General features: G+C 36.1%; 1 protein-coding gene across 3 annotated transcripts in view; it reads left to right on the top strand.

Annotated features, from left to right (window-relative positions):
- ATR (ATR serine/threonine kinase) overlaps positions 1–23,627 on the top strand; it is a 130,733-nt gene that overhangs the window by 17,157 nt on the left and 89,949 nt on the right. For all 3 annotated transcript variants that reach the window (XM_036018322.1, XM_028505028.2, XM_036018323.1), the window contains exons 4-17: positions 51–928; positions 1,737–1,915; positions 3,050–3,241; positions 4,440–4,627; positions 5,081–5,233; positions 8,607–8,799; positions 9,028–9,290; positions 10,485–10,675; positions 10,759–10,859; positions 11,050–11,221; positions 12,859–13,029; positions 14,053–14,247; positions 15,489–15,674; positions 21,959–22,051. In XM_036018322.1, the coding sequence (XP_035874215.1) occupies positions 51–928; positions 1,737–1,915; positions 3,050–3,241; positions 4,440–4,627; positions 5,081–5,233; positions 8,607–8,799; positions 9,028–9,290; positions 10,485–10,675; positions 10,759–10,859; positions 11,050–11,221; positions 12,859–13,029; positions 14,053–14,247; positions 15,489–15,674; positions 21,959–22,051 (3,155 nt within the window). The remainder of the gene's footprint in view (positions 1–50; positions 929–1,736; positions 1,916–3,049; positions 3,242–4,439; positions 4,628–5,080; positions 5,234–8,606; positions 8,800–9,027; positions 9,291–10,484; positions 10,676–10,758; positions 10,860–11,049; positions 11,222–12,858; positions 13,030–14,052; positions 14,248–15,488; positions 15,675–21,958; positions 22,052–23,627) is intronic.

Raw genomic sequence — 23,627 nt, 5'->3', positions numbered from 1 at the left:
GGATTTCTGGTGTACTTATTTAATACCTTTTTTGTTTGCTTATTTCAAAGACTTTAGTAATTGGATCATAAGAAGACTTCTTCGTATTGCAGCAACTCCATCCTGTCATATGTTACACAAGAAAATCTGTGAAGTCATCTGCTCATTATTATTTCTTTTTAAAAGCAAGAGTCCTGCTATTTTTGGAGTGTTGACAAAGGAATTATTACATCTTTTTGAAGACTTGATTTACGTCCACAGAAGAAATGCAATGGGACACTTTGTGGAATGGCCAGTGCTAGTTAGCCGATTTTTAAGTCAATTAGATGAACATGTGGGATATTTACAGCCAGCTCCTTTGCAGTTTATGAACATGCAAAATTTAGAATTTATTGAAGTCACTTTGTTAACAGTTCTAATTCGTATTATTGCTGTTGTGTTTTTTAGAAGGCAAGAACTCTTATTTTGGAGAATAGGTTGTGTTCTCCTGGAGTATGGTAGTCCAAAAATTAAATCTTTGGCAATTAGCTTTTTAACTGAGCTATTTGAGCTTGGAGGACTTCCGGCACAACCAGCCAGCACTTTTTTCAGCTCATTTTTGGAATTATTAAAACACCTTGTAGAAATGGATGCTGACCAATTGAAAATCTATGAAGGTCCATTATCAAAGCTCATAAAGACACTATTTGCTTTTGAAGCAGAAGCTTATAGAAATATTGAACCTGTCTATTTAAATATGCTGCTGGAAAAACTCTGTGTCATGTTTGAAAATGGTGTGCTCATGCGGCTTAAGTCTCATTCGCTAAAAGGAGCTTTTTGTCACTTACTTCAGTATTTCCTTAAATCTGTGCCAGCGGGGTATGAATCTGCTTTACAAGTTAGGAAGATTTATGTAAGAAATATTTGTAGAGCTCTTGTAGATGTGCTTGGAGTTCAGGTAGATGCGGAGGTAAGTCATTTTTAAGGTTAAGTATTTTTTCATAATTTGTATATACATATATATAAGATATAATAATGAGAGAATAGAATATCTTTAATAATAATGTACATTCAGAATGGGATGTTTTTTGCAATCTACTTTGGCTCCCTATAGTGGATTTTTACTTGAATTTCTGAAGAATTTGTTCACTAAGTTGGTAATGAACTGCCAATGAAGTTGAATGTTTTAAGGTATAATTTGTGAAGTGTATGCATGTTTGTTGCATTATTAATTAAAAGGGGGTCAGTTAACTTAATTGCATAAACTTTGAGCACTAACAGATTTTTTTGACAGTTTATTGTCAATAACTTGTAGAAAACCTATGAGTACATAGTACCAGTAATGTCAAATCATTCCTCTTTTTCTATTTGAACTGTGGGAGAAAGGCAGTACAATAAAATAGTCAGATATGCAGTAATGACTAAATATTTTAGTTTATTTTTATCTATGAGACTCACTGGATTTATAGTATGAAATAAATTAGTAATTCCCTTAATACAATATTTTTGGGACATTTTGATAGAAGGAAAAACAGTTTATAGGGAGAAGGATTTGTTATGCCTTCTAAAACTATAGAGCCATAGTTCCAGTTATAGAACTATATGTAGACTGTGAAATGATATAGATTAATTTAGGTCTTTGTTTTACCTGATGAGACTCCAGAAATAGTTTACTTTTTTAGAAAACTTACAACTAATTCCTACTTCGTTTTCACTGTCTGTGAATAATATGAACATTTTCTAAGAGATGGTTGTTGAACTTATTTTTGCTTTCTCAGTATTTGTTGGGCCCACTTTATGCAGCTTTAAAAATGGAAAGTATGGAAATTATTGAGGAGATTCAGTGCCAACTTCAACAGGAGAACCTCAGCAGTAAAAGTGATGGAATATCACCCAAAAGGCGTCGACTCAGCTCATCTCTAAACTTGTCCAAAAGAGCAACAAAACAGACTGAGGAGTATGACCTTCATTCAGTTTTTATTTACCTATGCAGTAAAACTTTATTTACGTTTAAAAGTTGCCTTTAGCTGTGGCTGGTGTGACTTAGTGGATTGAGCATTGGACTGTGAAGCAAAGGGTCACTGGTTTGATTCCCAGTCATGGCACATTCTTGGGTTGCGGGCCAGGTCCTCAGTAGGGGCCATGCGAGGGCAACCACACATTGATCTTTCTCTCCTTCTCTTTCTTCCTACCTTCCCCTCTCTCTAAAAATACATAAATAAAATCTTTAGAAAAAATTACCTTTAGTTAAGTGCTTCGATTTAAATACACAAAGAACATTTGTTCTTTGTAGAGGTAGTCAAAGAAATTCATAAAATATTTTAATAGTGCTAGTATGAAATACTTTATGGATAAATATGGTTACTTAAAAGATGTATTTTTTAAAGATTTTATTTATTTACTTTTAGAGAAGGGAGAGGAGGGAGAAAGAGGGAGAGAAGCGTCAATTGGCTGCCTCTTGCACACCCCAAGCAGGGACCTGGCCTGCAACCCAGGCATGTGCCCTGACTGAGAATTGAACCAGTGACCTTTTGGTCTGCAGGCCAGCATTGAAGCCACTGAGCCACACCAGCCAGGGTATACTTAAAAGACTTTTAAAAGTCTTTTTTTTTTTTTTTGAAGATTTCATTTATTTTTAGACAAAGGGGAAGGGAGGGAGAAAAAGAGGGAGAAAAACATCAGTGTGTGTTTGCCTCTTGCACAGCCTCGACTGGGGACCTGGCCTGTAACCCTGGCATGTGCCCTGACTGGGAATGAAACCAGTGACCCTTTGGTTTGCAGGCTAACACTCAATCCATTGAGCCACACCATCCAGGACTAAAAGTCTTTACTGTCTAACTTAACTTCTTAATATATGAAAAATCTGAGACTGTACATCTAAATGCAGCTTTTAAAAATGTGAATAAGTGATCTTTTTTTGACATCTGGTCAAAGAATTTCCATATTTTAGACAGCCATGAAAGTTGTTTTACATCTTAGGATAAATTTCAGTACTTTACTTTACATGTTATTTTTTGTTTTAAGCATTTTTCACCTTTGAACCAAATTTATGTTAAATGTCATTATATTTATACTGTGGTTATAATTACAGAATTACTCATGTGGATATGAACAAAAGGAGCTTATTATGGAGTGCACTGAAACAGAAAGCTGAATCTCTTCAGATTTTCCTTGAATACAGTAGTCTCAAGAATCCTGTTATTGAGACTTTAGAAGGAATTGCTGTTGTCCTACGACTGACTGCTCTGTGTACTATTCATTGTTCTCCTCAAAACATGGACTGGTAAAACAACTTGTATTTTCTGGGTGGGTTTTCTGTAATAAATTTGGATTTATTGTATAGGAGCTTTCATTCACTTGATTTGTGTGACCTTAGAACACAACTTTTTAGTGAAATAGAAATTTGTTTTTTAATGAGGACTTGCTAAATTCTATGTACTGTGTTAAGTACTATACATAACTTAATTTTTACAATTCTGTGAGGTAAATGCTATTATGCCTACTTTACAAATTAGAAACTGACTGTTAGAGAAATGGAGGCTGTTTTTTTGGTCTGAAGTCTAACCAAACTCCTGGGCATACACATTTATAAACTTGCAGAATCCATTTTTATGCAACTTGAAAGCCAGTGTTTTTTTAGTCAAACATTAAGTTAAAAGAACATTTGCCTTTGATAATAAGAGAAGGAATTTAGAACTTGTTAAAGGTATGTTTACTCAGTATTCTTAATACAGGTTAATTGTTCTATCAGAAGAAACAATAGGGTAAGGTCTCGCTGAAGATTTAGTTTTATTTTTGGTGCCACATTATAGACCAAAACTCCTTAATTAATTTTTTTACATGATAATTTATTCTGTATTTTCTGATTCATTAATTTTTTAAATTACAGTTCACATTTAATATTATTCTGTATTAGTTTCATATATACAGCATATATGAAACTAAAAAAATCATGTACTTTACAGAGTGGGTCCATCTGATGTTTCAAGTAAATATTGTCTATATTTCTTGTTCAGCAATCTACTTCTGACTATTCTGCCCTGATTCACTCTTTTAACTAGCCAATCCAAAGTTATGGAGGAGATATTAGAAAAAATATTAGTTCATGCTGCATTAAATTTGGAATTTTGAATGACTTGAAGGAATAGGTAATTAGGCTGAGGTCTCCCTTGTCCTATTATTAAGAAAGGATTTACTAAGCCAGTTAAAAATGACACAATCTTCAGTCATTTTTAAGCCTGGTGATGCCAGATTTAAATATCCTGGATTAATTTTAATTACCAAATCCTAAGAGTGATTTAGAAAGATATGAAAAGATTAAGCTTCAAATAATAATGACATTAATTGATTTATATATTTACTTTGAATTGGTTTAAAGTTATATGCTAGTTTTATACTCCCAATTTCTTTTGGCTTACTACAATATTAGGTTTGACTAACACTTCATTTTAATCTTTGTCTTAAAAATGTATTAATTGCAGCTATAATTTCAAGGACTGTCAACAAAAGTATAAGAAGAAACCGGTAGTAATAACTTGGATGTCTTTGGATTTTTACACAAAAGTGCTTAAGAGCTGTAGGAGTTTGTTGGAGTCTGTTCAGAAACCTGACCTGGAGGCAGTTATTGATAAAGTGATGAAAATATATGATGCCTTGATTTATATTCAAGGTGAGTACAAATAAGTAATAAATCAAAATAACCTTTAGAAATAATCAATATAGAAATCTCTTTTGCCTAAGATGTACAAATGTTTGAAATAACCAAAAGTTTACTTGATTTCAATTGTTAAGCTGTCATTAATTTCCAAGTTCCAAATTTATTTGTGTAATATTTTGATTTATTATTCTTTTTCAGTCAATATAAATTACTTATAGCTTTTAAATTTTCTGGAGCATCTGAAGAATGCCAAGGTCCTTAAAAATACATAGATGTATATTTTTATGAAGTCACATTTAATTTGTTTGGGTCCATAGGCCTCAGAACATCATTTCTATGTTGAGAATCCTTGTTAACTGAATATTTATTCTAATTCCATCTGATGGTTAGAACATCTGTTTTTATTGAAAAAAAGGTAGATATGATTAAGGAAAAGACATAATCACTTGTTGTGTGTTTCTGTAGTAAAAACTTCATTTGAAGATCATATTCTAGAAGATTTATGTGGAATGCTCTCAATTCCATGGATTTATTCCCATTCTGATGATGGCTCTTTAAAATTGACTTCATTTGCCACTAATCTTCTAACATTAAGCCAGAGGATTTCAGATAGCTTCTGTAAGTGGTCACAAAATTCTATGTTTTTTTTTGTTTGTTTGTTTAACTCTTCTCTATATGGGACTTTTATACTTCTATATTTTCAATAACTAAGAGGTATGTATTTTTAAAAGATTTTATTTATTTATTTTTAGACAGAGGGGAAGGGAAGAAGAAAGAGAGGGAGAGAAACATCAAAAAGTGTGGTTGCGTCTTATGCAGCCCCTACTGGGGACCTGGCCCGCAACCCAGGCATGTGCCCTGACTGGGAATCGAATCTGAGACCCTTTGGTTTGCAGTCCAGCAATCAGTCCCCTGAGCCACACCAGCTGGGGTGAGAGGAGGTACATTTTTAATAATTCAAAAACAAGTTAAGCATATAAAATGTTATAGGATTTGCATACATCCTTAAGTCTTGTGTCACATTGTTCTCTAAAAATGTCACTTCAATTCACAATCCTGCTAGCAGAATATTGGAGTTCCCATTGTTTCGAATCCTCTCTGTAAAATTTTTGCTATCAAAAAAAAGAAGAAGAAATGTGAATGTTGAGGATGTATCTATCTAAAAACAATTCTCTTTTAACTCTGGTGGGTACGATTTTTAAATTGCATTTTCCTGATTATGTAGAATATTATGCATACACCTTTTTCTGGAACATTTAATTTTTGGAAAGGGAGCTTTTAATTAAATTTTATTGATTATGCTATTACATTTGTCCCAATTTTTCCCCCTGTGTTCCCCTCCACCCAGCATCCCCCACTCCCTCAGGCAACCCCCACACTATTGTTCATGTCCACAGGTCATACATATAAGTTCTTTGGCTGCTCCATTTGCTGTACTGTACTTTACATCCCCCTGGCTATTCTGTAACTACCTATTTGTAATTATTAATCCCCTTGCGTCTTCACTTATTCCCCCATACTCCAACCAGGTAACCATCATAATGCTCTCCGTATCTATGAATGTCTCTGTTCTACTTATTTGCTTAGTTCTTTCGATTCAATTGTTGATAGGTATGTATTTATTGCTATTTTATTGTTCATAGGTTTGATTTTTTTTCTTGAATAAGTCCCTTTAACATTTCATATTACAATGGTTTGGTGATGGTGAACTCCTTTAGTTTTCTTTTTTATCTGGGAGGCTTTTTATTTGCCCTTTGATTCTAAATGACAGCTTTACTGGTTAGAGCAGTCTTGGTTGTAGGTCCCTGTTTTTCATGACTTTGAATATTTCTTGCCAGTCCCTTCTAGCCTGCGAAGTTTCTTTTGAGAAATCAGCCGACAGTCTTGTGAGAACTCCCCTATACGTAACTAACTGCTTTTCTTTTGCTGCTTTTAAGATCCTCTCTATCTTTAAACCTTTGGCATTTTAATTATGGTATGTCTTGGAGTAGGCCTCTTTGCATCCAACTTGTTTGGGACTCTCTGTGCTTCCTGGACTTGCATGTCTATTTCCTTCACCAAATTAGAGAAGTTTCTTTCATTATTTTTTCAGATAGATTTCCCATTTCTCTTCTACTTCTGACATCCCTATGACACAACTGTTGGACCTCTTGAAATTGTCCCAGAGGCTGCTTACCACATCCTCATTTTTTTTGGAATCTTTTTTCTTGTTGTTCTGATTGGTTATTTTTTGGTTCCTTATGTTGCAAATCATTGATTTGATTCTTGGCTTCACCCACTCCACTGTTGTGTCTCTGTAAATTGTTCTTTATTTCAATTAGTGTATCTTTTGTTTCTGACTGGATCTTTTTTATGCCGTTGAGGTCTTCACTAAGTTCCTAGAGCATCCTTATAACCACTGTTTTGTACTCTGCATCTGATAGATTGCTCATCTCCATTTTGTTTAGTTCTTTTTCTGGAGTTTTGATGTCTTCTTTAATTTTGGCCACGTTTCTTTGTCTCCTCATTTTGGCAGCCTCTCTGTGTTTGTTTCTATGTATTAGGTAGAGCTGCTACATCTCCCAAGTTTGGTAGAGTGGCCTAATGTAGTAGGTGTCTTGTAGGGTTCTGTGGCTCAGCCTCCCTATCACCCAAGCTGTATACTGGAGGTGTGCCCTTTGTGTGCTCTGAGTACTCCCTCCTCTTGTTGTTAAACCTTTATTTCTGTTGGCTGGTTAACAGGAGAGATTTACCCAGGCTAATAAGCTAGGACTGGCCGTGTCCACTGACCACCAACCTCTGCCCTCTGTGGAGGATCAGCTGTGTAGGGGCAGGGTGGTGGTGCTTGGATGTAGTCTGAGGCTGTCCAGTGCGTGTGCTGGCCTTGGAGTTTCCCAGGTGGTTCAGGCCAAGGTCAGCCTCCATGTGTGTTTTTCCTGGGACTACCCTGCATGAGGTATAGAGCAATATGAGATGGCTGCTGCTTGTTATGGGCTTGTCGATTCCTAGGTGAAGGCAAGCTGTGAACTTAGGCTGGCTGTTGCCAGTGCTGCTTAGCCTAGGGCTGCTTAGCTTAGGGCCTAGGGCTGCTTAGCAAGAGGTATGAGGGCTAGGGCCTTCCTGAGGCTGGCTGTTGGTTGTTAGATAGGTTTTAGGAAGTTGTGAAGCAAGAGCTAAGACCAGCCTTTAATATGGAAAAGTCATGGTTCACAGCTTGGGTGGTTGAGAAATTGGGTGGGGTGGAGTCTCAGAGGATCTCCAGGGTGGGACAAACAGTGTTAAGTTGGTGGAGTTTCAGATATGATACCAGCCTACCTGCTCTGTGGCTGTATGGTGGGAGGGTCAAAAAGGGACAATAGCCTCTGGCCATCATTCTGTCTGGGAGAAAGGTGTCCCCCAACTCCCACCTTGATGCCAGACATTTCATTTCCTCTCTATATGCCATGGTGCCTTTCCAGCTGCTACTCAGGTGCTGGAGCTCAGAGTGAGTGAGTCTGAGTAAGTCTGTGTGGGGGTTTTTTAAGGGGAACTACTTGGGACTCCAGAAATTTCTTCCAGTGACTCAATACCTGCTGGTTTTTGCAGCCAGAAGTTATAGGGACTTATCTTCTTTCCACTTGAACCCTGGCCTGGGAGGCCTGGTACTCCTTGCTTTTGAGGTACCCCTCCTGAATTTTTATCCACCACACATAGATGTAGGACCAGCCCATTCTGCATCTCTTACCCTCCTACCAGTCTGGATGGATGTGGTTTCTTTTATTCTGTAGTTGTGAGACTTCCATTCAGCTCGATTCCTGATGTTTCTGAGTGATGGTTGTTCTATATCTTAGTTGTAATTTTGATGTGGTTGTGTGAAGAGGCAAGCTTTGTTTACCTCTGCCGCCATCTTGACCAGAAGTCAAATGTTACCTGTAATTGAGATGTTACTGACTGTACAACAAAGAATGAACATATATGTGTACGTATATAAATAAACATTTAGAAATCTTATTTAATAGACTTAATTTTTCAGCACCACAGGCACAATCACGATGTGTGTTTCTTCTTACACTGTTTCCAAGAAGAATATTCCTTGAATGGAGAACAGCAGTTTACACCTGGGCCCTGCAGAGCTCCCATGAAGTAATCAGGACTAGTTGTGTTAAGGGATTTTTTATCTTATTGCAGAAGCAGAATTCTTGTAACCGAGTTCCCAAGATTCTTATGTATGTATTAATATTTTAATTTGAATATATAACTTGACTAGAAAAATCATATATGTAAATTAATGTTAATGCAGATGTTAATAGAACAAATGTTGCTTTTAGTTTTAGAATTTAAATATTTTTTTCTTATAGGCTTTGTTTTACTAGTACTTTTGCCACAAATTAAGCGAGACTATTAGACCGCAGAATTAAGTAAGAAGGTTTAGTACCTTTTCTTTTTTTCCCCAGAGATAAAGTCAAAGATGATTCTGATATTGTTAAGAAAGAATTTGCCTCTGTACTTGGTCAACTTGTCTGTATACTTCATGGCATGTTTTATTTGACAAGTTCTTCATCAGAACCTTTTTCTGAACATGGGCATATTGACCTCTTCTGTAAGAGCCTAAAAGTCACGTCTCAACATGAATGTTCATCTTCTCGACTAAGAGCTTCTGTTTTCAAGCCATTCCTTTTCCTTCTGAAAAAAAAAGTATCTAGTCTAGTGAAACTTGGTGAGTGATTTGTTATTTAATATTTTAAAATACACTTAACCTCTATTTTTAAAGTCTGTGCTATCACAGAAGCCTGAAGCCTTAAAAAATTAGACTTCCTTGATTGGTTCAATGCTCATGTAATGATTATTTATAAATGGGATGACCGTATCACAAAAGTCACAAGGGAAGTAGTATTTGGATTTTTAAAATGCGCTTGTGATTTGATAGTATAATGGGGCATACCTGATGTTCAGTTCAATGTAATGAGATTCAATATATATATTTTTTAAGATTTTTATCTTACTTTTAGAGAGAGGGGAAGGGGCGGAGAAAGATCAGTGAGCACAACTCTCAACCAGGGACCTGGCCCACAACCCAGGCATGTGCCCTGGCTGGGAATCAAACCAGCAACCTTATGGTTCTTAGGCCAGTGTTCAGTCCACTGAGCCACAGGGCAGGTTCAATATTTTTTATCCTCTTTGGTGATACCAGGGACCTTCTTAATGTGTTCCCTGTCATGACCTTGGACCTTCAGGACTTAAAATGGTTAGATATTGCACAACTGAGGACTGTAGATTGTATCTTATTGCCCATTTTTCAATGGTAATTGTTTCAGGGTTTGTTAGGAGCATGAGATTTACACAAATACTTTCCAGAGCCATTTGTTTGGGTTCTGTTTTGCCACTTGTTCTCAAGTTTTCAAAGCAGTATGTGATAGGTAGTTTCTAGGACTTCCTAAATCTTTTCATGTAGTATTAACAGTATGGCTAAGATTACCCTGAATTCACAGTTCTTCAGATTAGTGAAATGTACTTTTAATTCTAACTTGGTAACATACACAATCTAAGTGACTACTATTTAACAACTTAAAGAATTCTAGAACTTATATTAGATTAAATTATTTATGATTTTTAAAAAATATATTTTATTGATTATGCTATTAGAGTTGTCCCAATTTTTCCCCCTTTGCCCTTTTCGAGCCAACACCCCTCACTCCCTCAGGCAAACTTTTATTAAATATAAAGTATATTTAAAGTTATAAATTCATCTTAATCCTCTATTCTGTGTGCTCTGTAAATTTAAATACTAAATACTGACATTATAAGGCAGCTTAGAATTCTGTGTAGCAAATTATTTGTTGAAATACTTTTTATAGTAAAATTCTGAATTTTAATGAGTTAAATTAGGTATTAATATGCTCTTGCCCTTTAGCTTTCATAGATAATCTGTGTCATCTTTGTAAGCATCTTGATTTTAGAGAAGATGAAACAGATGTAAAAATAGTTCTTGGAACTTTATTAAATTTAATGGAAGATCCAGACAAGGATGTTAGAATGGCTTTTAGTGGAAATATCAAGCACATATTGGAATCCTTGGACTCTGAAGATGGATTTGTAAAAGAGGTTTGATAATTTTTATTTTTAAACATTTGTGTTTTCATAAACCTGGCCTTAGAAATTTAACTAATTAATGTTATTGTTCATAGCTTTTTGTCTTAAGAATGAAGGAAGCATATACACATGCCCAAATCTCAAGAAATAATGAGTTGAAGGATACCTTGATTCTTACAACAGGAGATATTGGAAGGTATATATGGCAGCATTTATATACTTTCTTACCTATTTTGGTCAGTCTCCTTTTTTTATTTGCCTGGTGTTTGAAATGGTGGTATGAAGGATGTGATATTAGAGAAAAAAAGTGATATCAGCATGCATTTGTTTGTGGATTTCCATTTATTTTTGAGACATTGATAACTTTTTCTTTTCTTCAATTTTAGGGCAGCAAAAGGAGATTTGGTACCTTTTGCACTTTTGCACTTACTGCATTGCTTACTGTCCAAGTCAGCATCTGTCTCTGGAGCAGCATACACAGAAATTAGAGCTCTGGTTGCAGCTAAAAGTGTTAAACTGCAAAACTTTTTCAGCCAGTATAAGAAACCCATCTGTCAGGTGAGAGTCAGCATTGGCCTTGACTATAGGACATAGCAGTGCTTTGTAAGAGTTAAAAAAAAACACATATATGTTTTACTTTTCTTGCCTTAAATGATATATTTTTAAAAACAATGTATTCAGTTTAAGAGCATCTAAATCTTGCCAGTTTTATGTTTTAGCATCTTCGACTGAAGATGTAGATTATAAATGGGAGATGGGGAAAAATCATATTATCATTGGGTTGGCCAAAAAGTCCATTTAGTTTTTTCTGTATGATGGCTCTAGTAGTGCTTAGTTGTCTTGAACTTCATTTGAAACGGTTTTGTTAGATTGCATTGTGACAGCTTTCATATCAGTGTGTCTTTAAAAAAACTTATCAAAATTGGTGAATTTTTGTGCAGCCATTTTAATACTGAAGATGGGAGAAGACATGCAACATTTTCAGTGTATTATGCTTTATCATTATAAGAAGGGTAAAAATGCAACTGAAACACAAAAAAAGATTTGTGCAGTGTATGGAGAAGGTACTGTGACTGATCAAACATGTCGAAAGTGTTTTGTGGAGTTTCTTGGTACCATTGATATTTTGGACCAATAATTGTTTGTGCTGGGTCTGTCTTATGCATTGGAAGATATTTAGCAGCACCCCTCGCCTTTACTCACTAGAAGCCAATAGTGGGAGATAGCCGACATGTGCAAAATATCCAAACTAATAAAGTTATTAGTGAAAATGAAAAATGTGTCTTTTATTTTATGGAAAAAACGTAACAGACTTTTTGGCCCACCCAGTATTATTGGATATCATGCTCTGTTGTTAATTTATTAAGAGTTGCCTTCCTTTAGCGATGATAAACTTTTATGCTTTGATATTATGGATAAGGTGCTTTGTTCTTAAAAGGTTGATTCGCTTCATGACTGAAAAGTTAGGATATGTTAAAATACTGGCTTTGCCCTTTGTTAATTGTAACCCTAAGCAAGACAGTCAAGTTTCTTTTTTTTTTTTAGATTTTATTTATTTATTTATTTATTTATTAGATAGGGGAAGGGAGGGAGAAAGAGAGAGAGAGAGTAATATCAATGTGTGGTTGCTTCTCATGTGGCCCCCACTGGGGACCTGGCCTGCAACCCAGGAATATGCCCTGACTCGGAATCGAACCTGCGATGCTTTGGTTTGCAGCCCGTGCTCAATCCACTGAGCTATACCAGTCAGGGCGATAGTCAAGTTTCTTAGCTTAGCCTGGTTACTGACCTAAAAGTGAGATTTATGCATAATCTATTCTATTAGGTTGTTATAATAATTAAGGGAATATTAATTGAGGTAATAGGTTCATTTATTTTTAAAGATCTTATTTATTTATTTTTAGAGAGAGGGGAAGGGAGGGAGAAGGAGAGGTAGAGAAACATCAATGTGTGGTTGCCTCTCACACGCCCCCCATTGGGGACCTGGCCCACAACCCAGGCATGTGCCCTGACTGGGAATCTACCAGGGACCCTTTGGTCTGCAGGCCAGTGCTTGATCCACTGAACCACACCAGCCAGGGCTGAGGTACTGTAATATGTTTAGAACAATGTCTGATACTGTCCTTGATGTTACCTTAAAAAGTATTAGTTAATTTTTTTCCTTGTGTGAAAAGTAACAAACCATTTTGCTCTAGTTTTTGGTGGAATCCCTTCACTCCAGTCAGGTGACAGCACTTCCTGGTACTCCATGCCAGAACACTGAGATGCGCAAACAGGATGTGGCTCACCAGAGAGAAATGGCTCTAAATACCTTGTCCGAAATTGCCAATGTTTTTGACTTTCCTGATCTTAATCGTTTCCTTACTGTAAGTTACTTAATACATTTGAGTATTAATTTGACTTAATTTGAGTAGTAATTTGACTTAATTGAGGTTTTCAAGTCAATCTTTTGTGTTTATTCTAGATTTTTTCAAAGAAAATCTGGCAAGTACATTGAGGAGGATATAGACCCTAAATTTTCAAATTTTGACTTTGACTTTGATGTGATAACATTGCTCGTATAAAATTAAGTTCATGCCAATTTGAGTTATTGCTCTAATGGTTAGCTATCTCAAAAGTTTAATACTAATTGATTAATGCTAATTAATTCAGTTGACTGAGCCCTTATGTCTTTAGTGCTGTGATTGGTTGTATTGGCAATGTGAAATCTAATATGATCATTTCTACCCTTAAGGAGTTGGAGTAATATGGTATAAAACTAGTGTTATGGATAATCTTCTATGAATTTAGATGACAATTTGAAATATGGAGTGGTTTGGGAAGCCTTTGAAAAGTCCTTAGGGCTGAGATTTGAAAGGTGGTTGGAGTAGATTTTCTTCTTACCTTTTCCCAAAGGCAAAATTTATTATTACTTTTAGCTAATAAATTATAATGTGGTTTATACAGGATTTTTCTACAATATTATTATATTTTAACAAACTTAAGTTGCTTGTAAATTGGTCAAATCCTGGAAGGAAATAATAAATCAGGCATAGAACTTACCCTTAGAACATGAGTATATTTTAATATATATTCGTGAAAAAATATCTTCTTTACTTATAAATTAACTTGTTTATTATCTGTCTCTCCCACCCTATTATGTAAACTCTGTGTCATCAGGGACCTTGCCTGTTTCTTCACTACTTTATCTTTAATGCCTGAATCATAGTAGATGCTTGGTAAACATATGTTGAATGAATAAATGGTAAATCTGAATTCAAATACCTATGTCATATGTGGACTTCAGATTTGTGTGGCATTTTAAGATATTTTTGCACATAGCTTATGTGAGTATTATATCACTTGGACAAATGTTCTTTTTGGTAATTGTAGTGTTTTTTTTTTTTCAGAGGACATTACAAGTTCTGCTACCTGACCTTGCTGCCAAAGCAAGCCCTGCAGCTTCTGCTCTCATTCGAACTTTAGGAAAACAACTAAATGTCAATCGTAGAGAGATTTTAATAAATAACTTCAAGTATATTTTTTCTCATTTGGTCTGTTCCTGTTCCAAGGATGAATTAGAACGTGCCCTTCATTATCTAAAGGTAATTGAATATTTATATATGTTTTACCCTTCTTTAAATTAGCATTAAAGGAGAGCTGCAGTAACATTCTTGTAGAGAGTGGGTAATGTATAGCCTATCCTAATGTAACATAAGTTCAAATGATATTATGTAAATAAACTTTGTCCTGGGCCTAGAGGGTTTATTAAATAGAATTATTATTTTGTTATTTTCTTTTATCATTTTTACCATAGTGGCATATGATAATCATTCATTCATAGATTGGGTTCTCAGCTAATTTTATTTTAGAATTTTTTAATTGATTGGAAGTAGATGTTGAGTAACAATATGCAAGTAATTATAGCTACAGGAAGAGGCAGTTTCCTTCAAGTACAGTATAATGTTAGCATTTAGTTTATTTAGTGCAGATTATAATTTGGCTCAGTTTCTTGTTAGTTTTTAAATTTAAAATTATAGCTTGTGCAATTTTTTGGTGTCATATTAGCAATGGTAGTTTTGAAGAATATGAGACTGTAGGGGAACAGAAGAACCGGTATGATATGCATTTGTGACTTTACTATTTCCTTTGTTAATTTATTTCATGTGTTTCATGACATGCCAGCAATAGATCTATTTTCACATGAGAGTTATTGAATAGGGAGTATATTTATTTATTATGAGAAAGATAATCTCTATCATAAAGGTGGAATAATAATAAGTATTTATTGAGTGCTTACTACATATCAGAAACTTTGCTAAACACTTTATCATTTCACTCATTGTTGCCTAATGAGAGAAAAATACTATTACTTTTCTATTTTATAGATGAGGAAACTAAGGCAGAGAGAGGTCAGATGAGGTAACTTGTTCAAGTCACAGCACAGCTAATAAGTGACAAATCTGGAATTTAAATCCCATCAGTCTGGCTGGAAAGGCTGTACTCTAAGCCTCTGAGCTGTATCTTCTCAGGGATCATGTGTATATGAATCATGAGTTGATGGCATTTTAAGACCTTATAGAAAACTAAGACTTTCTTTTTAAATTTTATTTCCTAATAAAATCTGATCATTTCTCTTCATTACGTATAGTCCATGGGAGACCTACCAGAAGAGAACAAAATTAGAATAATTTTACATTGCCATTAAAAAATATCATTAGTAAATCTTACCTCCTAGTTTAGAGCTCCTGATTTACGAATAGTGTATTAAAAATTAATATTCTTATTTTCATGATGTTAGTATGGAGAAAAAAAGTTAAATTTTAAAAATGTGTCTTTGGATTAGAATGAAACAGATATTGAACTGGGGAGCTTGTTGAGACAAGATTTCCAAGGATTGCATAACGAATTATTGCTGCGTATTGGAGAACATTATCAACAAGTTTTCAATGGTTTGTCAATACTTGCCTCATTTGCATCTAGTGATGATCCATATCAGGGCCCAAAAGATATCATATCACCTGAACTAATGGTAAGGAATATGTTCTATGGGTTTTTTCGTTCCTTATTCTAGCTGAATTATGAAATTGGAAAAACAAGTGTTTTGTGTATTTTCAAATGCTAGAGTTTAGTTTAAATTTTAAATTGTGATTTTTATTTTGTGTGTTTTTTTAAAAATTATTTTTAGGGAAAGGGGAAGGTGGGAGAAAGAGAGAGAGAGAGAAACATCAATGTGAGAGAGAAATATTGATTGGTTGTCTCTTCTGTGTGCCCTGACCAGGGACCAAACATGCATCCCAGGCATGTCCCCTGACTGGGAATTGAACCTGCAGCCTTTTGCTTTGCAGAATGATGCCCAACCAACTGATCCATAGCAGTCAGGGCTGGGATTTTTATTTTGAAAAGGGTCATCATTGAAATTGATGGTTACATCAAGGAATTAACAAACAATATATATTAGCATTGAAAAATACACATTTTCAAATGATTTGGATTGTATTTTTCACTGAAAAATTAAAAAAAAAATATTTTTCTTTACTATTTATGAACTGTAGATTGGAATACATTTGTGGCTTCCCCCAGTTACTCCTTTCTTGGCACAACACATTAACCTTATCAGTTCTAACTATTGAGTATATTTAAATCCATTGTTGGATTTAAGGGAAGTTAGAAGATATGTTATCCCTTTTACCTTTCCCTATCTTAAATTTGTATCTGAAATCACTTTACTATCTAATTTTTTTCATCTGAAAAAAATATAAAAAATCTTTAGGCATGTTATTTTTTTTTTCCTTTTGATTGTCCTGATTCCTTCAAGAGACTCTCAAGATTATCAGCAATATACCTTGAGAAGTTTCTGTCTCTGCTTTCTCCTTTTCCATTCATTAGCTCATTCTAGTCTAACTCTGTCCTCATTCTGCTGAACTTGTCAAGGTCAAAAACAGTCTTACTGCTGTCAAATCCAGTAGTGATTTCTCTTTTTCTATTTCATTCAGCCTTTCAGTAGCATTCAGTGCAACTGATGATCCTTTCCTATATCCATCTATTTCCTTCAATCCATCTGTGATAACACATTTTCTTTTTAAAAAAATATATTTTATTGATTATGCTATTACAGTTGTCCCATTTTCCCCCTTCACTCCCCTCCACCCTGCACACCCCTTCCCACCTATGATAACACATTTTCTTGATTTGCTTCACTGTCCACTCATTTTTAGTCTTTTTTTTAGATTTTATTTATTTTATTTATTTTTAGAGAGGGAAGGGAGGGAGAGAGAGAGAGAGAGAGAGAGAGAAAGAGAGAGAGAAACATCAATGTGCGGTTGCTGGGGGCTGTGCCCTGACTGGAAATTGAACCTGCAACACTTTGGTTCACAGCCCATGCTCAATCCACTGAGCTACGCTAGCCAGGGCTCATTTTTAGTCTTTATTGGCTCTTTTCCTCTACTGTACTTTATCCTCTAAATGTTAGATTGATTTAAGACTATGTAATCAGTTGTTTTTCTCCATCAACATTCTCTCCCTAAGTGAAAGAGAATCTGGTCTCATTTGACCCTTTGCTTTAGTATGATTTATATTTTGGTGATTTCATAGTTGAAGTTCCAGTCCAGACCTCTCCAGAGTTTTGTACTTATGGATTTATACAAGTGAGGTCCTGGTAGGAAACAGATGGTACACACAAAAATCTTTAACTGAGAATAATTCAATTTAAGGGGGCTATTTTTATTGTCATTGGCAAAGTTAAGAGAATGAGCAGGGAATGTTAGGGAACCCAGGGACTACAAAACTTATGCTCCCATTAGTCCTGGGCAAGGATAAGAAGTGGTGTTACTAGAACCTGGTTGAGAGCTAAAACCATGGTATTGTGGGAGATCTCTCATTATAGGGGGATGTAGCTATTGGCAGAACCACCTCAAAACCCAGAAGGAGCAGGAAATTTAAATACCACGCACTTTCCTCCTGCCCTTGGTTCCTCCATTGGTGTTCCCTGTTGACTAAATTCAGACGGAAGCCAGAGGGAAAGGGATGTTGAGTGATGAAATCTGGTAAGCCTTCCAGGCACAGAGCAGTGCAGAAAAGGGCAGCAAACGGATCTGAGGGTGAGAGAAAGTGGCAGACAGAGCTTATCCAACTTTCTCTTTGTCATCTCTGCTTGCCTATCTTATAGGCCTCTCAAACTAGAAGAATCTTTATTTTCCCTTCCTAACCTGTTTATCTCTTAGTCTTTCCTGTCTCAGGAAATGGTACCAATATTAACCTACTTGCTCAAATCAAGACCTGGGAATCAGTCATGAGCCCTCCATAAATCCTGTCACATCTCTCTCCAAAATATATCTTTCCATCTCTGTTGTCACTACCCTCATACAAGTGACCATCATCTTTCTCTGGGATAACTGCAAAAATCTGCTACCTGTTCTCTGCCTTCACTTTTCCCTCTCTATATCTACATTCACTTATTTACATAGCATTCAAAGTGATCTTCGCACAACTTAAACTCATATCATTCCCCTGCTGAAGTAAATTCCTTCGGTGGTTTTCATTGTTCTTTAAGTAAAATGTATAAAGCTGGATGTGATTTTAGATATAACTTTCCACCTTCATGTTATACAGCTCTTTTCTTCCTTTCTCACAATCTTTCAGTATCTTTTAGCATCTATTAGCATGTCAAGCTTTTTCCTGCTTCATAGTCTTTACACTAGATAGGCTATTAGAATAATAATACTTGGAATAATCTGCTGGATCTTTCTCATTCTTTAGATCTCAGAGTTTCCAGATCACCCTATCTAAATTTCCTTATCCCAGTTCTACTCTATCATGTGATTATGTTGATTTCTATATAGTACTCATTGCAACCATATTTACACATTTACTTATTTAATGTCCTCCATTCATATTAGTAGGGAGAAAGTGACTTTGCTTATCTTGTTACACCCAAACCTGGCATAGTATTCTAGGTGTAGATAATAAACATTTGGTGTGTGGTAGATGAATGAATTATTTGTCTAATGCAAGGGCTTTAAAATTAGAATGTTTAAGCCCTGGCTGGCATAGCTCAGTGGGTTGAGCATGGGCTGCAAACCAAATTGTCGCAGGTTCGATTCCCAGCCAGGGTACATGCCTGGGTTGCAGGCCATACCCCCAGCAACCGCACATTGATGTTTCTCTCTCTCTCTTTTTCTCCCTCCCTTCCCTCTCTAAAAATAAATAAATAAAATCTTAAAAAAAGATGAAGAAAAGTATTTTAAAAAATTAGAATGTTGACATAGACTATGTAAGTATCATCTATGTCTGCTTGTTACTTTAAGAAGCAGGATCTGGTACCATGCGATTATGGATTATTAAGCCTAAAAATAAGTCTTAATCCAAATCAGAAGTTTGCAAATTAAATGTAATTCAAGATTGAAAGACAGATGATTCTCTATACTTGGCAAGAGAAAAGTTTATCCCAGCATCTAATCTGGAGAGACATGTTGGATACCTAACTTCTTTTCTACTATGTGCTAGTACACATCCTCCAATCCTCCCCCTCCCCTTAGCAGTGTATGTAATCTGGGAATCCCGAAATCAGGTGCCTCACCATCGTGCAATGCAACTTTCTTTCAGAGCTGGAAAATACTTTAATTGCTGCTCTTCCACAGTTCTTTTTCTGTTTCCTGCCTGTATATAAAGAATTTGAAAGAGAGGAATATTTTTTTGCAGATTATTGACGTTCTCAGTTTGTTGTAATATTAACAATTTAATCTGTTTAACTCTTTACTGTAGTCTTCATGGTTGATGCATGTTTTCTTAGTTAATATCTACAACTCTATGTAATAAGTGCTTTAATTGTTCCCATTTGAAAGAGCCAAAGGAGTTAAGTAATTCATCCAAAATCACATATTAGGAATTATCAAAATTGAGATTCAAACCCAGGTCTGATTGATGTAAAGCCCAAACTCTCTCCTTTAGGACCCTCTTTCAAGAAAGAATTAATCCAAAGTGCTACATAGAGTCAGTGATACCTAGTCTGTATCTATTGATGTCCATAGCCTTCCGTTACTTTGCCACTATTATTTCAGGGGATGTTGATCCCTATGTCAGACCATTGTTCTGGCAAGGTACCTTTTTTTTCCAGCTTAGATCTAAATGCTCTAGAATGACAGTCACTTATCTTTTCTTATTCTTAGGATAAATATTCTCTCCACTCTGAATTCTGATGTGAATCAGATCCTGAGGATCCCACCCCAGCCTAGTGCAGAATTCAAAAGCTCATGATTTCCATTTTTAAAGTATTTTTTATTGATTATACTATTACAGTTCTCCAAATTTTCCCCGTTTAGCCCCCTCTGCCCTGTTCCCCCAACCCTTCAGCATTCTCCTCCCCCCAAGTTCATGTCCATGGGTCGTACACATAAGTTCCTTGAGTCCTCTGTTTCTTATACCATTTTTTATCTCTACCCATCCATTTTATGCCTACTAATTATGCTTCTTCTTCCCTGTACCTTCTCCCCGCCATTCCTTCCTTCCCCCTTCCCACTGAAATCCCTCTACTCGATGTCCACCTCCCTGATTCTGTTCCTGTTGTAGTCATCTGCCCAGTTTTTGTTTTCATTGTTTTTCTTTTCTTTTAGGTTCATTAGGTTCATTTAGTTGTGAGGTTGTTGTCATTTTACTGTTCGTATTTTTAATCCTCTTTTTCCCAGATAAGTCCTTTCGACACTTTATATAATAATGGCTTGGTGATGATGAACTCCTTTAACCTGACTGTATCTGGGAAGCACTCCATCCGTGTACCCCCTGCCCACCATTCCAAGTGAAAGTTTTGCTGGACAGAGCAATCTGGGATGCAGGTTCCTGCCCTTCATGACTTTAAATACTTCTTTCTAGCACTCCCTGCCCCGCCACCTGCAAGGTCTCCCCTGAGAAATCAGCCGACAGCTCCATGGGCACCCTTCCAAAAGCAACTCTCTCCCTTCTTCCTGCTTCTTCTACGATTCTCTCTTTATCCTTAATTTTGGGTAACCTAATGGTGGTATGCCTTGGTGTGTTCCTCCCTGAGTCCAACTTCTTGGGACTCTCTGGGCTTCCTGGACTTCCTGGAAGTCTATTTCCTTCGCCAGATCTGGGAAGTTTTCCCTCACTATTTGTTCAAGTAAGTTTTCAATTTCCTGCTGTTGTTCGTCTCCTTCTGGCACCCCCATGATTCAGATATTGGAATGTTTCAGGTTGTCCCAGAGGTTTGTAAGATTCTTTTCGCTTTTTTGAATTCTTGTTTCTTCATTCTCTTCCAGTTGGATGCTCATTCCATTCTCTTATTCCAAATCATTGCTTTGAGTCCTGGTTTCCTGTCACTGTTGGTTCCCTGAATATTTTGCCTTATTTCATTTTGGGTATCTTTCATTTGTTTTTTCATTTTTCAACCAAGCTTAATCAGTTCTGTGAAGATTTTGATTACCAGGGCTTTAAATTCTCTATCAGTTAGGTTGGCTATCTCCTCATTGCTTAGTTCTCTTTCTGAGGTTTTGCTCTGTCCTTTCATTTGGGCCATATTTGTTTGTCTTGGCACACCTGATAAGTTGTAAGGGGGCTGGGCCTTAGGTATTTACCTGGGCAGGGCAAACCTCTTTGCTGGCTGCCATGCTGCCTGTGGGGGAGGGGCCAGAGAGGGAACAATGTAGCTTGCCTACTTGTCTCTGCCGCACTTTCCAACTGACTCTCATGTGAGACTGGGAGTTTTTCCCACCTAGGCGACTGCAGTAGTCCACAGTCAACTCTGAGTCTCAGTTTCCCCATAAGTTAGCCCCACCCTCGTAGTCCGCAGCCTAGCAGCAGCCAGCCTCGCCTGCCCCGTGTGCCGCCTAGCCTTGGTTTTTCTGAGTGCCCCAGAGTCGTCCACTGCCTTACCAGTCTGGTTGTTCTGGTTGATTTTTTCTTTAATTCCTTGGTTGTCGGAGTTCCATGCAGTTTGATTTTTGTGGTGCTTCTGATTGTTTATTGATTTTAGATTGGTCATAATCCTCTTTTAGGTTGTGTGAGGAAGTGAAGGGTTTCTACCTACGCCTCCATCTTGGCTGGAAATTTCAAAAGCTCATAATTTCCTTACATAGTACTGTTTAGTCATATTTTGTCATGGTGGTTACAAATGAATTTCACAAATTTTTAAAAATATTAGATGTGAAAATATATGCATTTGGAGAAACTTAATTCACCAGGTGTCTATTTCTGTTCTACTAGGTAAAATAGAAATGATGCTAGTTAAATAATTAAATTGTTGGTTTATGGAATTTGATCTGTTTGAAATGTGTATAATATCTGTTTTATATTTTCTTTCCTTAGGCTGATTATTTGCAGCCCAAGTTGTTGGGCATTTTGGCCTTTTTTAACATGCAGTTACTGAGCTCCAGTGTTGGCATTGAAGATAAGAAAATGGTAGGTATTGATAGTTGAGTCTCAAAGTGCTGGAATAAAATTTATATAGAATATGCAGGAGACATGATTTCTGATAGTATCTACAAACATTCAAAGACAAGAAATAATAAAACATGATATTCTGTATTGCTGAACAACTTGTAAAAGCTATTGGGGAGTCTTAAAGGAGGAATTGTATCATTACAGTGTGTGTGTGTGTGTTTTTTTTTAATAAGGATGGAAAGCCTAACCCAAACTGACTTAAAGGAATTTGTTGGCCCTGAAACTAAAACTAGAGGGATAATATAGCTTTGGGTATTGCTTGATTTTGGACACAGTATTCTCAGAATTAATTTCTTAGCTTGAATTCCCCTGGATTGGCTATATGCTAAAGTGCCAGGTGATGGCCCCAGAAGTTTCAATCTCACATTATCACAACATCTAGGTCAGTGGGCAAAAGAGACCAACAATTACTGATAGACAAAGAAAAGTTGCATAGTTGAATGTATCGGTCCACATTAGCCTGATGTGGGTCATGGCCCATGGTGCTTTTGAAGACCGAAAATGCTAGGTCATCTTTAGCGAGTAAAGTAACTTCAGTTATTTGTCAGTTTATGTTTAAATGCATTAGGCACAGTAAAGTTTCATTATGATTGCTATAACAATTGGTCACCACTGGAAATTTTTGTCCATAGATTATGTTAGAAGTTTAAATATTGATTTGCTTTCTATCTCTGCAGTCTGTAAAATTATAGTAAAAATCCATGAGTAAAATTTTCGGTCTGAATTACCCTTGTCTTAATAACCTTAAGGCATTAATAAAGACATGATACAATATTAAATTCTTTAAATTTAAGCAACCAGTACTTGTTCTTTTATGTTAACAGGTAAATTTAATTTCCCAAGCAACTTCTAGTTCATCTGCATGGAATCTTTCTTATTGTTGTCCCAAGTTTCTAAGATCTCTTTTCTTAGAAAACTAGAGTTTGTTTCAAACCATAAAGAGCTTGCTTGTTTTGGCATATAATTAAAGTTGACTAGAGAATTTCTTTACCCCTTCATTAGAATCTGGAGTTGTTGATACAAGTCTGATTTCACATACAATAGAATATATGTGTCATTTTCTGGGTATAGCATCAGTACTTATTTGTTTTAGTAAATTCAAAGCATCTTGAATTTAGTATCATTAGGATGAAAATGTATGTATTGCATAGCAGTTTGGGATGGAGATGAAGAAAATTAAACAATAGGTATTGTTTTTTTTTTAATCCTCACCTGAGGATATGGTTATTGATTTTAGAAAGAAACAAGGGAACCCTGGCTGGTGTAGCTCAGTGGATTGAGCGCGGGCTGGGAACCAAAGTGTCCCAGGTTCGATTCCCAGCCAGGGTACATGCCTGGGTTGCAGGCCATAACCCCCAGCAACCACACATTGATGTTTCTCTCTCTCTCTCTCTCTATCTCCCTCCCTTCCCTCTCTAAAAAATAAATAAATAAAAATAAAATCTAAAAAAAAAAGAAAGAAACAAGGGAGAGAGGGGTTGAGAAAGAGAGAGGGAGGGAGGGAAGGAAGGAAAGAATGAAGGCGGCCGATTTG

Source organism: Phyllostomus discolor, chromosome 2 (assembly GCF_004126475.2).
Source record: "Phyllostomus discolor isolate MPI-MPIP mPhyDis1 chromosome 2, mPhyDis1.pri.v3, whole genome shotgun sequence".
Taxonomy (NCBI): Eukaryota; Metazoa; Chordata; class Mammalia; order Chiroptera; family Phyllostomidae; genus Phyllostomus; species Phyllostomus discolor.
This window is presented reverse-complemented; position numbering and strand designations above follow the sequence as displayed.